This window comes from Pelodiscus sinensis, unplaced genomic scaffold (genome assembly GCF_049634645.1).
Source record: "Pelodiscus sinensis isolate JC-2024 unplaced genomic scaffold, ASM4963464v1 ctg71, whole genome shotgun sequence".
Lineage (NCBI taxonomy): Eukaryota > Metazoa > Chordata > Testudines > Trionychidae > Pelodiscus > Pelodiscus sinensis.
Genome location: NW_027465980.1, coordinates 537,501 through 556,293, shown reverse-complemented (window position 1 = coordinate 556,293; position 18,793 = coordinate 537,501). Strand labels below are relative to the sequence as shown.

At 63.7% G+C, this 18,793-nt stretch overlaps 1 protein-coding gene across 1 annotated transcript in view; it reads left to right on the top strand.

The window, feature by feature from the left end:
* The window catches only part of DLG3 (discs large MAGUK scaffold protein 3), a 169,711-nt gene that overhangs the window by 100,260 nt on the left and 50,658 nt on the right, over positions 1–18,793 (top strand). Inside the window, 4 exon segments of the mRNA XM_075917662.1 lie at positions 140–284; positions 452–611; positions 9,087–9,243; positions 11,247–11,349. Coding sequence (XP_075773777.1) covers positions 140–284; positions 452–611; positions 9,087–9,243; positions 11,247–11,349 — 565 coding nt within the window.

Genomic DNA, 18,793 nt, shown 5'->3' with positions numbered 1-18,793 from the left:
CCCCCCCCCCGGAGCCGCCTCGCCTGGGAGAGTCCGGGGGGGTCACGGGCCTGCCTGGGACACGCTGAGTCCGTCCTTTCTCTCCTCCCGCTCCTCCCCCTCTCACACCCGTGTCCCCCCACCCGCCGCTCTCTTGCAGGTGAATAACACCAACCTGCAGGACGTGCGGCACGAGGAGGCGGTGGCCTCCCTGAAGAACACCTCCGACATGGTGTACCTGAAAGTGGCCAAGCCCGGCAACGTGCACCTCAACGACATGTACGCGCCCCCCGACTACGCCAGCAGTACGTACACCAGCCGGCCCCTCCGCCGCAGCGCCCGGGCGCAGAGCCAGGCCCGGCGGGGCCGGGGGAGGGGGCACCTGAGTCTGGAAAGGCCACGGGGGCCGGGGACACAGCGGGGCGTGGGCCCAGCACGCCTGCCCCTGATCTTGTCTCTTCCTTCTCTGCAGCCTTCTCAGCCTTGGCCGATAACCACATAAGCCATAACCCCAGTCTGGGTTACCTCGGCAGCGCTGAGAGCAAACCCGCCTACCCCGCCCCCCCGCAGGCCACCCCGTCCCGGTACTCGCCCGTCCCTCGACACATGATCGGGGAGGAGGACTTCACCAGGTGAGCAGGGGCTGGGGGGACACCGCAGGGGAAACGCTCCCGGAGCTCCCCCATTACCCCCACACCAGGACTCCCACTGCAGCGCGGTGCCACTGGCACGGGGCCGGCTGCTCTGATCTTGGAGCTGGGGCCTGGCGCTGGTTCCCGAAGAACTTCCTTTGGGCCCCAGTTTACGGTGAAAACCGAGGCCAGCTCAGCTCTGCCGGCGCCTGTTATTTCACTAACCAGTCGTGACACGCTGCGCCGGGATTACCACCGCCCGAGTTGATCTACACCTAGCAACATTAATTGTCCAGCAGCCAGGACCGGTTCCAGCCCAGAGAGAGACCCCACAGAGAGCAGGGACGTCGGGCACCGTGGCAGGAGGCGGGTACCCCAGCCCCAGCTAGGGTATGTCTACACTACCACCCTAGTTCGAACTAGGGTGGTAATGTAGTCAACCGGAGTTGCAAATGAAGCCCGGGATTTGAATTTCCCGGGCTTCATTTGCATCTTGCCGGGCGCCGCCATTTTCACGAGGAGTAACGGTAGTTCAGAATAGGAAGCCTAGTCGAACTACCTAGTCCGTGCCACGTGTAGCCGCGCGGCACGGAGTCCGAACTAGCAGACATTTAAAAATGGCGGCGCCCGGCAAGATGCAAATGAAGCCCGGGAAATTCAAATCCCGGGCTTCATTTGCAACTCCGGTTGGCTACATTCCCACCCTAGTTGGAACTAGCGGGGTAGTGTAGACAGACCCCTAGTGAGAAGCAGTTTCTGGCCAGACGAGCCAGTGTTCTTGGCCCATCTCGAGCTCTGCTTCTTTGCTGTGACACAGGGCGCCTTTGGGCTGGAATTGCCTCCTCGCAGACGGTGCGACTCTACCGCAATGCAGTTAGAGGCCAGGTCCATCGATGGCTGCGAGCCAGGCAGGGCAGGCAGCGGGTCATTGAGGAGCCTTTGGCCATTATCTTTGAAAAGTCGTGGAGATCGGGAGAGATCCCGGATGACTGGAAAGAGGCAAATGTAGCGCCCATCTTCAGAAAAGGGAAGAAGGATGATCCAGGGAACTATAGGCCGGTCAGTCTTACCTCGGTTCCTGGAAAAATCCTGGAAGGGATCCTTAAGGAATCCATATTGAGGCACTTGGAAGAGGGGAAGGTGATTAGGAATAGTCAGCATGGATTCACAAAGGGCAAGTCGTGCCTGACCAATCTGATTAGCTTCTATGCTGAGGTAACTGGCTCAGTGGACATGGGGAAGTCAGTGGATGTGATAGACCTTGACTTTAGCAAGGCTTTTGATACGGTCTCCCACAATATTCTTGCCAGCAAGTTAAGGGATTGTGGATTGGATAAATGGACGGTAAGATGGATAGAAAGATGGCTAGAAGGCTGGGCCCGGCGGGTAGTGATCAATGGCTCGATGTCAGGATGGCGGTCGGTTTCTAGTGGAGTGCCCCAAGGTTCGGTTCTAGGGCCGGATTTGTTCAATATCTTTATGAATGACCTGGATGAGGGGATAGATTGCACCCTCAGCAAGTTTGCGGATGACACTAAGCTGGGGGAAGAGGTAGATACGCTGGAGGGCAGGGAGAGGGTCCAGAGTGACTTAGACAAATTGGAGGATTGGGCCACAAGAAATCTGATGAACCATAGAACCATAGAATAATAGGACTGGAAGGGACCTCGAGAGGTCATCGAGTCCAGCCCCCCGCCCTCAAGGCAGGACCAAGTTCTGTCTACACCATCCCTGACAGATGTCTATCTAACCTGTTCTTAAATATCTCCAGAGAGGGAGATTCCACCACCTCCCTTGGCAATTTATTCCAATATTTGACCACCCTGACAGTTAGGAATTTTTTCCTAATGTCCAATCTAAACCTCCCCTGCTGCACTTTAAGCCCATTACTCCTTGTCCTGTCCTCAGAAACAAAGAGGAACAAGTTTTCTCCTTCCTCCTTGTGACACCCTTTTAGATATTTGAAAACCGCTATCATGTCCCCCCTTAATCTTCTTTTTTCCAAACTAAACAAGCCCAGTTCATGAAGCCTGGCTTCATAGGTCATGTTCTCTAAACCTTTAATCATTCTTGTCGCTCTTCTCTGCACCCTTTCTAATTTCTCCACATCTTTCTTGAAATGTGGCGCCCAGAACTGGACACAGTACAGGCAGTCCCCGGGTTACGTACAAGATAGGGACTGTAGGTTTGTTCTTAAGTTGAATCTGTATGTAAGTCGGAACTGGCGTCCAGATTCAGACACTGCTGAAACTGACCGCCAGTTCTGACTTACATACAGAATCAACTTAAGAACCCCAGGTGTCCCCAAGTCAGCTGCTGCTGAAACTGATCAGCAGCTGATTCCAGGAACCCCGGGGCAGAGCAACTCTGCCTGGGGCTTCCTGTAGTCAGTGCTGGTCAGTTTCAGCAGAAGCTGACTTGGGGACGCCTGGGGCAGAGCAGCTGGGGTGCTGCTGGGTTGCTCCAGTAGCGCCGCTCCTCGGTGCTACTGGACCAACCCAGCAGCACCCCATCTGCTCTGCCCCAGGCGTCCTGATTCAGCCGCTGCTGAAACTGACCAGCAGCGGCTGAATCAGGACCTGGGGCAGAGCAGCTGGGGTGCTGCCGGGTTGGTCCAGTAGTGCCCAGAGCGGGCACTGCAGGACCAATCGGCAGCGCCCCAGCTGCTCTGCCCCAGAGTCCAAAACAAAAGCCTGGTCTGCTGGGGGGGGGGAGCACACTAGCTGCGCCCCCCCCCCCCAGCAGACCAGGGACACGGGGAGCAGAGCCGCAGCGGCAGCGGGGTGCCGCGCCTCTGAGGCTTTGCTCTGGCAATTGCTCTGGCAAAGCCTCAGAGGCGAGGGACCCCGCCGCGACTGCGGCTTCAGTCCGGGAGCCTGTGGTCTGCTGGGGACGGTCCCCAGCAGACCACAGGCACCCAGATTGAAGCGGCAGCAGCGGCGGTTCCCCGCGCCTCTGAGGCTTTGCTCTGGCAAAGCCTCAGAAGCGCGGGAACCCGCCCGGTGCCCCTGGTCTGCTGGAGACGGTCTCCAGCAGACCAGGGGCACCGGAGCAGCTTACGAACGGGGCTTTCTCGCCCCGACTTCCGAGGCGAGAAAGCCCCGTTCGTAAGTGCGGATCCGACGTAAGTCGGATCCGCGTAAGTCGGGGACTGCCTGTACTCCAGCTGAGGCCTAACTAGTGCAGAGTAGAGCGGCAGAATGACTTCACGAGTTTTGCTTACAACACACCTGTTGATACAACCTAGAATCATATTTGCTTTTTTTGCAGCAGCATCACACTGTTGACTCATATTCAACTTGTGGTCCACTATGACCCCTAGATCCCTTTCTGCCATGCTCCTTCCTAGACAGTCGCTTCCCATCTTGTCTGTATGGAACTGATTGTTCCTTCCTAAGTGGAGCACTTTGCATTTCTCTTTATTAAACCTCATCCTGTTTACCTCTGAGCATTTCTCTAACTTGCTAAGGTCATTTTGAATTATGTCCCTATCCTCCAAAGAAGTCGCAACCCCACCCAGTTTGGTATCATCTGCAAACTTAATAAGCGTACTCTCTATCCCAATATCTACATCATTGATGAAGATGAGGTTCAACAAGGACAAGTGCAGAGTCCTGCACTTGGGACGGAAGAATCCCAAACATTGGTACAGGCTGGGGACCGACTGGCTAAGTAGCAGTTCTGCAGAAAAGGACCTGGGGGTTACAGTGGATCAGAACCTGGATATGAGTCAGCAGGGCGCCCTTGTAGCCAAGAAGGCTAATGGCATATTAGGCTGCATTAGGAGGAGCATTGCCAGCAGATCCAGAGAAGTGATTATTCCCCTTTATTCGGCTCTGGTGAGGCCACATCTGGAGTATTGTGTCCAGTTCCGGGCCCCCCACTACAGAAAGGATGTGGACGCGTTGGAGAGGGTCCAGTGGAGGGCACCAAAATGCTGAGGGGGCTGGAGCACATGACCTATGAGGAGAGACTGAGGGACTTGGGTCTGTTTAGTCTGCAGAAGAGAAGAGTGAGGGGGGATTTGAGAGCAGCCTGCAACTTCCTGAAGGGAGGTTCCAGAGAGGCTGGAGAGAGGCTGGTCTCAGTAGTGACAAAGGGCGGAACAAGGAGCAATGGGCTCAAGTTGTGGTGGGAGAGGTCCAGGTTGGATATTAGGAAAAACTATTTCACTAGGCAGATGGTGAAGCGCTGGGCTGGGTTCCCTAGGGAGGGGGTGGAATCTCCATCCCTAGAGGTGTTTAAGTCCCGGCTTGACAAAGCCCTGGCTGGGTTGATTTAGTTGGGATTGGTCCTGCCTTGGGCAGGGGGCTGGACTTGCTGACTCCTGAGGTCTCTTGCAGCTCGATGGTTCTCTGATTCTGTGATCACGTGAGGATTCCCCGCTCTGTTCCCTCCCTCGGGGGCACCTGGCCCTGGCTGCTGTGGGCCGACAGGGCGCTGGGCTGGGCGGGCCTTGGTCTGACCCGGCCTGGCCGCTCGGATGTTCAGGTTTGATGGGAGGTGGGGATGTGCCTCCAGGCTTCGCGGCGGCAGCTGCTGCTCTCGTCTGGCTGTAGAGGGAGGCTTCAGGCCTTCCCACACTGCTACAGCAAAACCACATGGCTCCATCCTGGACCCCGTCTCCCGCCCTCCCGCTCTGCTAGTCCAGGGGGCCGTGGGGGAGGGGCAGTGTTCTGGCCTAGCGACACCGCCCCATGCCCCAGGCGTAGGGCGCTGGGGGCTCCTAGCGCAGCGTGAGCCATTAGCATTGCAGACGCTCCTCGGGGCCGGGCCTGTGGCTGGGCGTGTCTCCGGCCGCGGGGGTCTTCGTGCGGGGCCCATTGCTGTCTGGCCTTCCTAGGGGGAGGCGCATTCCTGGGGACAGAGGGGCTGAAGCAGCTCTGCCCCGCCCCCGCAGGCCCTCCAGCCGGGAGCAGGGGCGGGGGACATGCAGAAGCAATGACTGTGCCGGGGGTTGGGAGGCGGTGGCAGTTCTGGCCACTAGGGGGCGCTGCTGCACACAGTGAGGGACACTGCCCGGGAGGGCGCTCGCAGCGATGCCAGGCTGTCAGTGGGGATGGCAGCCCTGGCCCGTCCCCCGTCTCCCCCCCCGGGCGGACGAGCCCCCCGCTGCCCCTGCTCTGGCGGGAAGCTGCACACTCCGCAGGCCCGGGCGGGAGACGTCCTGCGTGGGGAGAGCCCAGACAGCAGCTCCCCGCCGGACCGAGCGCCGCGGAGCCCGCGCAGGCTCCCCTGCTGCCTGAGAAGCCGTCGCCTCCGGCCCAGGGGTCTGTCTCTCCCGGCCGGGTGAGCCGTGCAGGCCAGAGACACAGCGCTCGCCTCTCGGCGCCGAGCCCTGCGGGGAGCAGCGTGGAGTCCGGCGCCGTTTTCCCTCGTGTTAGCCCCCCCCCCCAGCAGCCTGCAGCACTGCCCCAGTGGTGGGCCTGGGGGTGAGCAGAGGGGAGACATACAATCAGAGTCCTGGCCTTTCCGTGGCCACCGGGGTCCTGCGCTGCCGCGCGGGTCGGGTGCTGGGGCTGCAGCGTGCTACTCCCCCGGCACACCGGCCTCCACACGCAGGCGAGGGAACGAGAGGCTGAGCCCAGGTCGACGTCAGGCGGCTCCAGCCAGGTGGATTGGGTAGCTGGAGTCGCCGCGCCTCGGGCGCCGTCCCCACAGCGGCAGCTCCCAGCAGCTCGCCTTACGCCTTGAGGAGCCGCAGTTCCAGCGCCCACGGGGGGCCCTTGGGTTCCTTACTAGCCCCGCTAAACGGAACGCTGGGAGACGCCTCTGGAGTGTCCCTCCGGCGGTAGGGATAGCCGGGGCCTGGCATGTGGGCAGGGCACCCGAGGTCCCGCCCAGCACTTGGCCTCAGGCTGCCGTGTGAGACGCTGCCCGAGCCGGTCAGAGGGGAGCCCGAGAGGGTCGCCAAGGCCTCAGGCCCCGGGCGGCTGGAGCTTGGCTCTGGCCTGCGGCAGTCACACGGGGCAGCCCCTTGCCGGGAGTGCTGCGTTACCCGGGCAGGCCGTCTCCCTGGCTGGGCCCCCGTGCACAGGGCTGCCACAGTCCGCTGGCCCCCCCGGCGACGCGCCCTGAAGGCAGGCCAGGCGAAGGGCAGTGGGTGCTGACGGCACTGCAGTGACCGAGAGCCGGGCGCCCCTCCGCGGCCAATCCCAGTGCTGCGGCAGCCCCGCTCTTTAGGCACGCACGGGGGGCACACCGCCCTGTCCCGGGACGTTGTCATGCCTACAACGCGGCGCTAAGCCTCTGGCAGCCCCATCCCACTCCAGGAGGCTCCACTCAGCCGCCCGCCCGCCCGCTGCGCACCCCTCGGCTGCCAGGGCAGCACAAACTGAGCATGCGAGAACCGCGCCCAGCCACCCCAGAGCTCCAGCGCTTGCCAGGGCCGGCCGGGAGGTGGCTCGTGGAGGGTGGGTGCAGGAGAGGCGTGCTGGAGGCAGTGTAGACGAAGGGGGCTCGGGGTGTCTCTGGTCAGGCGCTCAGAGAGGGAGGCTCTGACCACGATCGCTTGGGAGGTGTCTTCTCTGGCAGGGTTCCTGCGCTGGGGCGGGGCGAGAGCCCCCTGCGCCCTGGCGACGCGCCGGGCGAGTGATGTCGTCTCTCCTGCCCTGCCCGGCAGGCAGCAGCCAGTCCCCCTGTGGGCGTCAGGGCTCTGCTACTTGCCCCTCCAGCGGGCGGTGCGAGCGGTGCTTGGGGAACAGGCGGAGGCTGCTGCTCCAGCAGATGGTGGACGTCAGTCGGTGGTTTTGCCCATTTTGGGGAGCAGTGGGTCCGCCCCCCTGCGCTGTCATGGGATGCTGAGTTGGCCCCCGGATCCCCTGTGTTCAGAGGGTGCCCGCGAGGCGCTCTGGGGCTGGGCTGGCGTTCCGATGCCTTCGCGCCCCTCTGCTCTCCAGAGGGGCCCCAGGCCAGAGGGGTTAACACCGGCCGGGATCTCAGCGCAGTGCTCCCTTGGCTCCGCCCTGGGCGTGCGTGAGGGTGGCTGTGCCCGGGCGGTGTAGGCAGAGGGGGTGTCTAGACTACAGGGTTTTGTTGACAGATACTGTTGACAAAGCTTCTGTCGACAAAGAGCGTCTACACTACAACCAGTTCTGTCGCCAAAGCAAGCCGCTTTGTCGACATGACAGTGTGGACGCAAAGGACAGTGTAGATGCAATAACGCCTTCTGGCGACAGAACTGTTGATAAAAGGCGTTATTCCTCGGAGAATGAGGTTTACCAGCGTCGACAAAACTGCTGAGTTTTCTCGACGTTATGTCGACAGAACTCAAAGGCAGTGTGGACGCAGGTTTAGTTTTGTCGACAAAACCCTGTAGTCTAGACACACCCAGGGAGGCCAGGGCCCTGCGCGGCCCCAGGAGGGACGGCAAAGCCAGGCAGACGGGGGGGCGAGCACTCAGAACATTCCTGCTCCTCGCGCGGCCCCGTGGGAGCAGGCGCCGCAGCGCAGCGATGTTCACCGCTACCGTCTCCTCGTCCATGTCCCACGGGGGACCCCAGTGCCCCCTCCCTCCCTCCCTCCCAGCAGCAGCCTGGCCACAGGAAGAAAGGGGAGCGCAGGTACCGTTCTGGCAGCCCGAAGGCCATCAGCCGGGAGAGGCTGGGTGAGGCGCCTGGCTGGGCCCATGCTGGATCCGGCCGAGTCCGAGCCACTCCTGGCGTTTTGGCTTGTCTTGGGACGGCCTAGCAGCGAGGGGCCCACAGCCCCGTTAGCGGCACCGGCCGTAGAGCAGACGGAGCTGGAGGGGCTGCAACGGGGGGACGCCAGCCCCCAGGGTCTGGTGCTGAGCAGGGGTGGGCAGAGGCTTGTCCTGAGGGTCGCTGCACGCCGGGGCCGGGCGAGAGGCTCCAGGCCCGGACCAGCCCTCCTTAGTTGTCCTGCTTCACCCAGTGTCTGTGCTAACCCTTTCCCTGGTTCAGCCGGGCGGCCTGCCCTCCATCTCACGCCCCGGGCGGGCGAGCGGCTGGGGTCAGCACTGGAAGGCAGGGGCTGGGCCGGAGGGGGGCTGTGAACGGGCAGGGAGTGGGCCGGCCAGCCGGCCTTTGGCTGTTCTCGGGGTGCAAGTCCGGCTGATGCAGCTGTGGTGTGCAGCCCCGGCCCTCGCACTCCCCAGGGCTGGCCCCTCCCTTCCCCAGCTCCTTCCCTCCCCGCACGGAGAGGCCTGTTGAGCCGGCTGCTGAGCTCCACACGCCCCCAGCCCTTGGCCAGGCGCCCCAGGCTGCAGCCTGCCGGATGGTGCAACTCCCGGCCCTGCGCTGTGATTTGCTGCCTTCCCATTGCTGGCTGAGGCGTGGCGAGAGGCTGAGCGCTGGGGCAGGGAGACTCAGGCCTGCTGGATTCCAGGTGTGTCAGGTGCTCAGTGGCTTCCTCCTTCCTGCACAGCTGGGAGCAGCGCGCAGCCCCCCCCCCCTCCCCCGCGGCCTGGCTGGCACTTGTGTCCTTCCTCTGAATGTCTGCTGTCTGCTCCCACAGAGAGCCCCGGAAGATCATCCTGCACAAAGGCTCCACCGGCTTGGGCTTCAACATCGTGGGGGGAGAGGATGGAGAGGGGATCTTCGTCTCCTTCATCCTGGCCGGCGGCCCTGCCGACCTCAGCGGGGAGCTGCGGAGAGGAGACCGCATTCTGTCGGTGAGTCCCGGCCCACTGCCCGGTCGGCCGCGGGGCTCGTGGGCCCGGAGAGCTGCGTGATGGCCAGCTGCCTGCCCCGGCCGCCGGCCCGTGTTCCGTATGCCGCGGGAAACGTCGCCCTCAGCCCCCTGACTGTACAGCCAGGGCAAAGCCGGGAGAGCGGGGCTGGACGTCTGGCCACGGCACGAGAGCCCTTACGGCTGAGTCAGGGCCTGTGTGCAGCCCCGCTGGCGTCCCCAGGCCCAGTGGCAGCACGGCCCCTGGGTTTTCCTTGCAGCCCGGCGTGTTCCTGGGCCGCTGTGCAGCGTGAAAGCCGAGCAGTGTGGCCAGCAGAGCCCAGACCCTCGCTCCCAGTGTGAGCAGCCGCGCGGTGCAGCCCGGCAGTGGCGCTGTGCGCTCGGGGGAGCGGTGTGGCCCTGCCAGAGGGGGTTCTGGGCGTGCTCTGGCCTGGCAGGGTCTCTGGGTCTCTGGCCCGGGGCAAGAGGGTATCGCTTCCATGCAGATGAGGCCAGAGCAGATCTGGGGAACTGGATTTTCCTCCTTTCCCTGGAGTCTGGAAGATCTCACAGGGCGGAGCAGCAGTAAACAGGGTAGCACAAGGCTCGAATTCCCCTGGCCCTCCTGTCCTAGCACCTGTGTCCAGCTGCGGCAGGCCCAGGGGAGCAGAGGCTGAGGCTAGGAGTTGCAGAATGGCGGAAGGCTTGGGAGGGGAATGAGTCTCTCGGGCGTCTCCGCCCACGGGAAGGTGTGGCTGCAGAGCAGGGAGGCATACCACGCTCGCGCGCACCTGGCCGGCAACGGCACCTGGGACCGGTACTCAGCTGCCAGGCCGTGGGGCTACGTCTGCTTCTCCAGGCCTGGCTCTGAGCACTTCTGGGGGGCGGGAAGAGATCTCCCCGGCGCCGGCGTTCCCGCTGGGAAGTGACGGCATCTGGCGTAACCTGTCTGGGCTGAAATGGCAGGCGTGGCCCGGAGGCCTGGGTGCCCCGGCAGAGCAGTGAGTAAGACGCTTGCGCAGCGCGTTCTCCGCTAGCCCGGACTCTGAGGCGCAGCCCAGGAGCCCGGCCGCAGCCGAGAGCGGGTCCTGAGCAAGCGGCTGGGGAGGCAGGAGCTCTGGCTGGTGCTCTCGACGGAGCAGAGGCTGCGCTCCCCTCGGGCCCGTGCCAGAGGGGTCAGTGTGCCAGAGGGAGCGTGCTGCTTGGCCTGGTTTCTGCTCCTGCACTGGGGTCCCCGCCTGTGGCTCGCGTAGCCCGGCCTCTGGCGCGCCGGCCTGTGAAGCAGACTGGCCGTGCTGACACACCCCGCCCCCGCGGGCTCGGGGAAGGGTTGAGGGAGCCCCTTCGGGGGCTGCATGGGCAGAGCAGCGTAACCAGTCAAGCTGCGCCTGCCCACAGGGCCTACGTGTGGGAAACCCCTTTGCCACATGGGCGCTAGTGGCCTCACCTCCCTGGGCTACGCCCCCCCGCTGGCTGCCGTTCTGCATCTGCACCCAGAGCTCGGCTCCAATCCAGGCACCGCAGGTGAACCCAGCGCAGCCTGAGGGTCAGTGCCCTGCGGGCCGGCCCAGCCTGGACGCACCCTGCTCCCCTGGCCCATCAGCTGCCAGTGCCCTCCTGGGCTCCCTCCCCCCTTCACCAGCAGGCCGGCCCAGGGGCAGCCACGCTGGGCTCTCGGGGAGCTGCCCGCGGCTGCAGAGCCCTGCCGGGGGGTGCCTGGGTCCTTCCCCCGGGTCTATGGGGTGAGCGAAATCTCTGCCCTGCGCTCAGCCGGCAGGCTGCTTGGGCGAACGTCAGCGCGCTCGCCAGCTGGGCTCTGTCCGCGGGCTAGGCCTGGGGCCAGGCCGCAATGGGGGGTTTCGTGGTGGGGTTGGCACAGCACTGGGGGGCGGTAGCCGGGGGCCCGCGGGGAGCAGCTGGGAGGCAGGAAGGGGCCTTGCTGGTGAGCCGGGCGCCGTCAAGGCCTCGTGGCGATAACTAAGCAGAACCCCCTTGGTGTGTGCTCAGGTGAACAGCGTCAATCTCCGGAACGCCACGCACGAGCAGGCGGCCGCAGCTCTGAAGCGGGCGGGGCAAACGGTGACCATCATCGCGCAGTACAGGCCTGAAGGTAGGAAATCGCGAGAGCTGGCGCCCGCTGCAAGGCCCGGCCGCGGGGTCCCTCCCTGCCCGGGGCCCAGCTCCCAGGCCGCCCTGCCACTGGCGTTCCTCTGGCGACTAGCCGGCGGCTCCCTGCTCCGCAGATCTCCCTCCTGCACTCAGTCCAGCAGCCCCTCCTCTGTGCCGGGACGGGAGTGGAAGCACGGGCAGCGGCGCCTAGTGGTGACTTCTGCACGTGTAACGTGGCCTGTGACGTGTCTTGATCCATGTTCTGGACGCCGGGACACAGTGTCCCTGACATGCTGCTTTTCTGCCCATCACAGCTGCCTGGGGTATGATCTAGCAAAGAGGTCACAAGGCTGTCTGGGCTTGCGGGCTCCTGCCATCCCCTATTCAAAGGGGGCAAAGCAGTCCGCTGCCCCCCTCGGCGTGCCTACTGCCCCCGCCCCCTCACTCCTGCCCCTCTCGGCGTGCCTACTGCCCCCGCCCCCTCACTCCTGCCCCCCTCGGCGTGTCTGCTGCCCCCACCCCCTCACTCCTGCCCCCCTTGGCGTGCCTACTGCCCCCGCCCCCTCACTCCTGCCCCCCTCGGCGTGCCTACTGCCCCCGCCCCCTCACTCCTGCCCCCCTCGGCGTGCCTACTGCCCCCGCCCCCTCACTCCTGCCCCTCTCGGCGTGTCTCCTACCCCTGCCCCTTCAGCGTGTCTGCTGCCCCCACCATGTCCCCTACCCCTCTCGGTGTGCCTGCTGCCCCCACCCCTCTGTCCCTCACCCCTGCCCATCTCATCATGCCTCCTGCCTCCCTCCGCCCCCCTCATCATGTCTGCTGCTCCCACCCACGTGTCCCCCACCCTTGCCCCTCTCAGTGTCCCCCCCGCCCCTTTCAGCGTGCCTGCTGCCTCCACGTCCCCCACCTCCGCCCCCCTCTGCTGCCCCTCTTGGCCTGCTGCCCCCACCCCTGTGTCCCCCACCCCTCTCAGTGTACCTGCTGCCCCCACTCCCCCCCACCCCCATTCGTCATGCCTGCTGCCCCCGCCCACGTAGACTCATAGAACCATTGAGCTGGAAGAGCCCTCAGGAGTCATCAAGTCCAGCCCCCTGCTCTAGGCAGGACCAATCCCAACTAAATCAACCCAGCCAGGGCTTTGTCAAGCCGGGACTTAAAACACCTCTAGGGATGGAGACTCCACTACTTCCCTAGGGAACCCAGCCCAGCGCTTCATCGCCCTCCTAGGGAAATAGCTTTTCCTAATATCCAACCTGGACCTCTCCCACCACAACTTGAGCCCATTGCTCCTTGTTCTGCATCCGTCACTACTGAGAACAGCCTCTCTCCATCCTCTCTGGAACCTCCCTTCAGGCTGCTATCAGATCCCCCCTCACTCTTCTCTTCTGTAGACTGAACAAGCCCAAATCCCTCAGTCTCTCCTCATAAGTCACATGCTCCAGCCCCCTCATCATTTTGGTTGCCCTCCGCTGGACCCTCTCCAATGCGCCCACGTCCTTTCTATAGTGGGGGGCCCAGAACTGGACACACTACTCCAGATGTGGCCTCACCAGAGCCGAATAAAGGGGAATAATCACTTCTCTAGATCTGCTGGCAACGCTCCTCCTAATGCATCCTAATATGCCATTAGCCTTCCTGGCTACAAGTGCCCCCTGTAACCCCCAGGTCCTTTTCTGCAGAACTGCTACTTAGCCAGTCGGTCCCCAGCCTGTACCAATGTTTGGGATTCTTCCATCCCAAGTGCAGGACTCTGCACTTGTCCTTGTTGAACCTCATCAGATTTCTTGTGGCCCAATCCTCTAATCTGTCCGGGTCACTCTGAACCCTCTCTCTGCCCTCCAGTGTATCTACCTCTCCCCCCAGCTTAGTGTCATCTGTGAACTTGCTGAGGGTGCAATCCATCCCCTCATCCAGGTCATTCATAAAGATGTTGAACAAAACTGGTCCTAGAACCGAACCTTGGGGCACTCCACTAGAAACCGACCGCCATCCTGACATCGAGCCGTTGGTCACTACCCATTGGGCCCGACAGTCTAGCCAGCTTTCTATCCATCTTACCGTCCATTTATCCAATCCACAATCCCTTAACTTGCTGGCAAGAATATTGTGGGAGACCATATCAAAAGCCTTGCTAAAGTCAAGGTCTATCACATCCACTGACTTCCCCATGTCCACCGAGCATAGGAGCTAATCAGATTGGTCAGGCACGACTTGCCCTTAGTGAATCCATGCTGACTATTCCTGATCACCTTCCCCTCTTCCAAGTGCCTCAATATGGATTCCTTAAGGATCCCTTCCAGGATTTTCCAGGGACTGAGGTGAGGCTGGCTGGTCTGTAGTTCTCTGGATCGTCCTTCTTCCCTTTTTAAAGCTGGGCCCTGCATTTGCCTTTTTCCAGTCATCCGGGATCTCTCCCGATCTCCACGACTTTTCAAAGATAATGGCCAAAGGCTCCGCAATGACACTTGCCAACTCCCTCAGCCCCCTCGGATGCACTAAATCCAGACCCAGGGATCTGTGTGTGTTTAGCTTTTCTAAATAGTTCTTAGCCTGTTCTTTCCCCACTGAGGGCTGCCCACCTCCTCCCCATACTGCATTGCCTAGCGCATTAGTCTGGGAGCTGCCCTTGTCCGTGAAGACACAGAGAAAGAAATCATCGAGTACTTCAGCTTTTCCCACATCGTCTGTCACTAGGTTACCTCCCTCATCCAGTAGGGGCCGCACCCCCTCCCTGACCACCCTCGTATTGCTAACATGCCTGGAGAAACCGTTCTTGTTCCCCTTCACATCCCTTGCCAGCTGCAATTCCCATTGTGCTTTCGCCTTCCTGAGAACTCCCCTGCATTCTCCAGCAATAGATTCATACTCCCCCAGTCACCTGTCCAAGTTTCCGCTTCTTGTGAGCTTCCCTTTTGTGTTTAAGCTCCCCAAGGATTTCCCCTGTAAGCCAGTCCGGTCTCCTACCATGTTTGCTTTTTTTGCTGCGCATCGGGATGGTTTCTTCCTGTGCCTTTAATAAGGCTTCTTTAAAATCCTGCCAGCTCCCCTAGACTCCTTTCCCCTTCATGTTACATCCCAGGGGATCCTTCCCATCAGGTCTCTGAGGGAGTCAAAGCCTGCCCCTCTCGGTGTGCCTGCTGCCCCCACCCCCACCAGTGTGTCCCCCTCTCCGCCCCCTTTGGTGTGCCTGCTGCCCCCCCCCCCACGCTCCCCACCTCCTCCACGTACCAACCATCCCGAGTTATCATTTTCAGCCCTGGTGGAAATCCCTCACGTCGAGTGACCTTTCTCCATAAGTGCCTGTAAGCCCACTTGGAATAGGGTGGAAGGCCTAGGACACTGGCTCTCCAATGGCAGTGCACCACCACCCTTCTGACAGGAAAAACCCTGCACAAGCCTGGGGGGGGGAGCCTCACCACTCTGGGCCCGGGGCTTGTAATCCGAGTCCTGCCACCCAGGCAGTGGGCTTGGGCTCCAGCCGTGGGGGCCTGGGCGCCCCCGTCCCAAGGGGCGACCCACTTTAGGGTTTGAGAACGGCTGGCATAGGACGAGCCAGCTTGCCCTCACCCTGCACGGTTCCAGCACGGCAGATGCTGGGCTCGCCTCGCCGGGAGGGGCCATTCCAGGGTCCCCGTAGGCAAGGGCTCTCATCCCAGTATCGCTCCGGATCCCCTCAGCCTTGTGCAGGGGGGCAGGCAACTTCCCAGTCCCTTCAGTGGCCAGATCCACCAGCCATGGGCAAGCCAGGCTAGCGAGTGGGCTGCGTCAGCAGCCTCCTTCATCCCAGCGGCTGCAGGATTGTCGTAGCCAAGGCGCTCACCTGGGACAGGGCAGGCGTCCCTGGAAGGTGGGGTGTCGAGGGACCCGCACAGTCAGTGTTGGGTGCAATCAGCCCCCGCCTCCCTGCACGGGCTCTTGCTTGGTGTGTGTCTGTGCATGGGCAAAGATTCCGTGTGTAGTCATGGCGTAGAAGCTGGGGGAAGGCTCCACTCTGTGGAGCTCTGCTGTTTGCGGGGAGGGGAGGGGGAGAAACGGAGCGTCCCAGCGGATCCAGAGCTCTGTGCTCCTTGGCCTACGCTGTGAGAACAGGCGGAGCGCTGCAAAGAGACCGACTGATCCTTATTGCTGTCCAAGAGACCCAACGGAGGGGAGGGCAAATAGGAGCTGAGGTCATAGGTCAAAGCCGAGCTGTGCTGAGACTAGATGCGCCGTGGGGCTGTAGCTGAACCAGAGCACATGGGCCGGAAGCCCCGTGTTCAGGCGGCTCAGGGCTGCCACTGGGATGCTTCGCCAGCGTGGGGAGGTCCCGGGGTTGGAACAGCAGAGTGCTGCAGGCCCGGAGTGAGGTGGATTAGCAGGGGAGCTGCCCCTCCGGGTGACAGTGACTGTACCATACAAAACAAAGCGTTAGTGTGGAGAACATCTCCCATACAAACTGCACCTGGCAATGCTTTCCTGTTCCTCACTGGGACCCGCACCTGACCCCAGGGCCCTGGGGCAGTGTGGGAAAGACTCCGCTGCTTTACCGCCCCTTGGTGCGCCTGGCACAGCAGAGTCCAAGGGAAGAAATCAGGGAGTTTTGAGCAAGACTCGGGCATTTAATACAGCACATAGCTTGGCCTTGGCAGTCTCTCCAGGGCAGCATGGCTCCCTGGCCTGAAATACTGGGGGTTCATCTGCTACAGCTGCGAGCCTCCTCCGGCCCACGGCCATCCAGAGTCCCTGCAGTTAGCAGGACGTGTGTGTCCAGAAAGTCCTGCCAGGTGAAGCAAGGGGCCGCGGAGCAGGCTAGGTCTGAAAGCAGGGTTGGAGGGAAATTGCAACTCCCGCACCCTGGCAGCCAGAGCCAGTCTAGGGCCATGGTGGGGCTGCGCTGGGGAGAGGCAGGCTCCTGGGGCCCATGCACTCCTCAGGCTTGAGAGCAAAGGCAGCCCAGCTGCAGCATCCACACCGCTGTTGAGCGCCGCCCCCGGGCAGCAGCCTGGTCAGAGTGGAGGGGAAGGCTCCACTGCTCACGTCGGAGGCTATTTTTGCTCCGAAGCCCTAGACGGCTCTATCTGAAACTCGAGACCGGAAGTGACTCACTAGCCATGCACATGCAGCGGGGGCTTATCATTGCCCTGCAGTCCCCCGGCCAAGGCTGCTCCGTTTGGCTTGGTCGTATCCCCCGTCCCCAATCAGCAACGCAACTCGGACTCCTTCATCCGCTGGGTAGCTTTGCGGAAGCTGACTGCCACTCGGGATAACCTGACCTCAATGCCAGGCAGCTCCGTACAAGGAAATGGTGCATCTTGCGTGCAAGACCCAGGCCTGAGTTTGCAACTGGCGAAAAGTCCCTTTCCTCCCAGGGAAATAGTAGAAAGTCCCCTCAAGCTGGAGCCAAACTTTCCAGCTTCTTGAGCCTCGTTTGTGCTGTTGGACCTTCCTCATGCTCCACAGCTGCCACTCCCGACCTGGCTGAGACAGGGAGCTGACACCTTCCTGAGACGGTCTGATTCCCGCTGATCCCGCCGTCGCTTGCCCCCGCGCAGGCCCCAGAAAGCCCTTCGTTTTAAAATGGCCCCACCATCCCTTGGGACACCCAGTCGCTATCCCCCCGAGGAAGCCCAGCAGCACCAGGCATGGCAGCAGTGCCGTGGCCGTGAGAAGACCCCGCGCCCGGGGAGTTATTCTGGTGCAAGCCTGGGTGGGCACACTTCCTTCAGGAGAGCAGCTCGAGTCAGCCTCGCCCGCCGGCTCGATGACCACAGGCAGCCCTGCACTAAAGTGACTTCCCCGCCGTGTCCCAGGCCTGCCCCGAGCTGTGCAGGCAGTCGGCTAGGCCGCCCGGCTGAGCCATGTGGCTGGTGGGCAGGTCGGTGCCCGGCGCCAGGCACCCCCCTTCCCCACGCCCGGGGCACAGGCCCGGCCGCCCGCCACGCACAGGGCCCGGGCCGGGGAGGGGCCTGAGCATGGGCCGGGGCCAGCGTGTGCCCCGCTCTGCGCTCCGCGGGGCCGGACCGGCCAGACGCTGCCCCTGCAGCTGGGGCTCGCCGCGCTCCGCCGGGGGCCGGGCGGGCTCCGTGGCCTGGGGGCCGGGCGAGCTCTGGCGGGGGGCGGGGCCGGGCGGGCTCCGTGGCCCGGGGGGCGGGGCCGGGCGAGCTCTGGCGGGGGGCGGGGCCGGGCGGGCTCCGTGGCCTGGGGGGCGGGGCCGGGCGGGCTCCGGGGGGCGGGGCCGGGCGCGCTCTGGCGGGGGGCGGGGCCGGGCGGGCTCCGTGGCCTGGGGGGCCGGGCGAGCTCTGGCGGCGGGGCGGGGCCGGGCGGGCTCCGTGGCCCGGGGGGCGGGGCCGGGCGAGCTCTGGCGGGGGGCGGGGCCGGGCGGGCTCTGTGGCCTGGGGGGCGGGGCCGGGCGGGCTCCGTGGCCTGGGGGGCGGGGCCGGGCGAGCTCTGGCGGGGGGCGGGGCCGGGCGGGCTCCGTGGCCCGGGGGGCGGGGCCGGGCGCGCTCTGGCGGGGGGCGGGGCCGGGCGGGCTCCGTGGCCCGGGGGGGCGGGGCGGGCCCACGCGGGGCAGCGCACAGAGCAGGCTGCCCTGGCCCACGTGCCCCCCCCTTGGGCAGCCTGAGCCGGGCCGCGTGGCGGGACTGGGGCGGGCGGGGCAGGGGGCGGGGCGCGGAGGACCCGCCCGGCGCGCTGCGGGGGGGCGAGGAGCTGCCGGGCCGCGAGACGGCTCCCAGCGCGCGGGGAGTGGGCGGGGCGCCGTGTATGTAGATGAGAGTGGCGCTGATAGGCCGAGCTCCAGGGGGCGGGACTTGGGGCGAGGAAGTGCGCGGACGCTGATTGGAGCGACGCGGGGCTGGGGGCGGGGCCAGGCCTCCCGCCCGTGCGGCTTTGTGTGCGGGGCCGGGCGGCGGGCTCGTGAGGCGCGGGGCCGCCCGGGGGCCGGGCTGCGAGGTGAGTGGGGGCCGCCGGGCCCCGCCCCCGCGGGCCTTCCCCTCCCCCACCCCCACCCCGAGGGGCCCGGCCCGGCGCGCAGGCCTGAGGCCACGGTGATGCCCGTCCTGCGCCGCGCGCCCGGCCTGGTGCGGGGGGAGGGACCCGCGGGGACCCCCCCCCCCGCCCCGGCCGGGGCCTCCCGCACTCATGCGCCGGGAGCCCGCCAGTCTGTGCCTGGCACAGCGCAGTGTGTGTGAGAGACTCACAATCTGTGTGTGTGTGTGTGAGAGACTCACAATCTGTGTGTGTGTGTGTGTGTGTGTGTGAGAGACTCACAATCTGTGTGTGTGTGTGTGAGAGAGAGACTCACAATCTGTGTGTGTGTGTGAGAGAGAGACTCACAATCTGTGTGTGTGTGTGTGTGTGAGAGACTCACAATCTGTGTGTGTGTGTGTGTGTGAGAGACTCACAATCTGTGTGTGTGTGTGTGTGTGAGAGACTCACAATCTGTGTGTGTGTGTGTGTGTGAGAGACT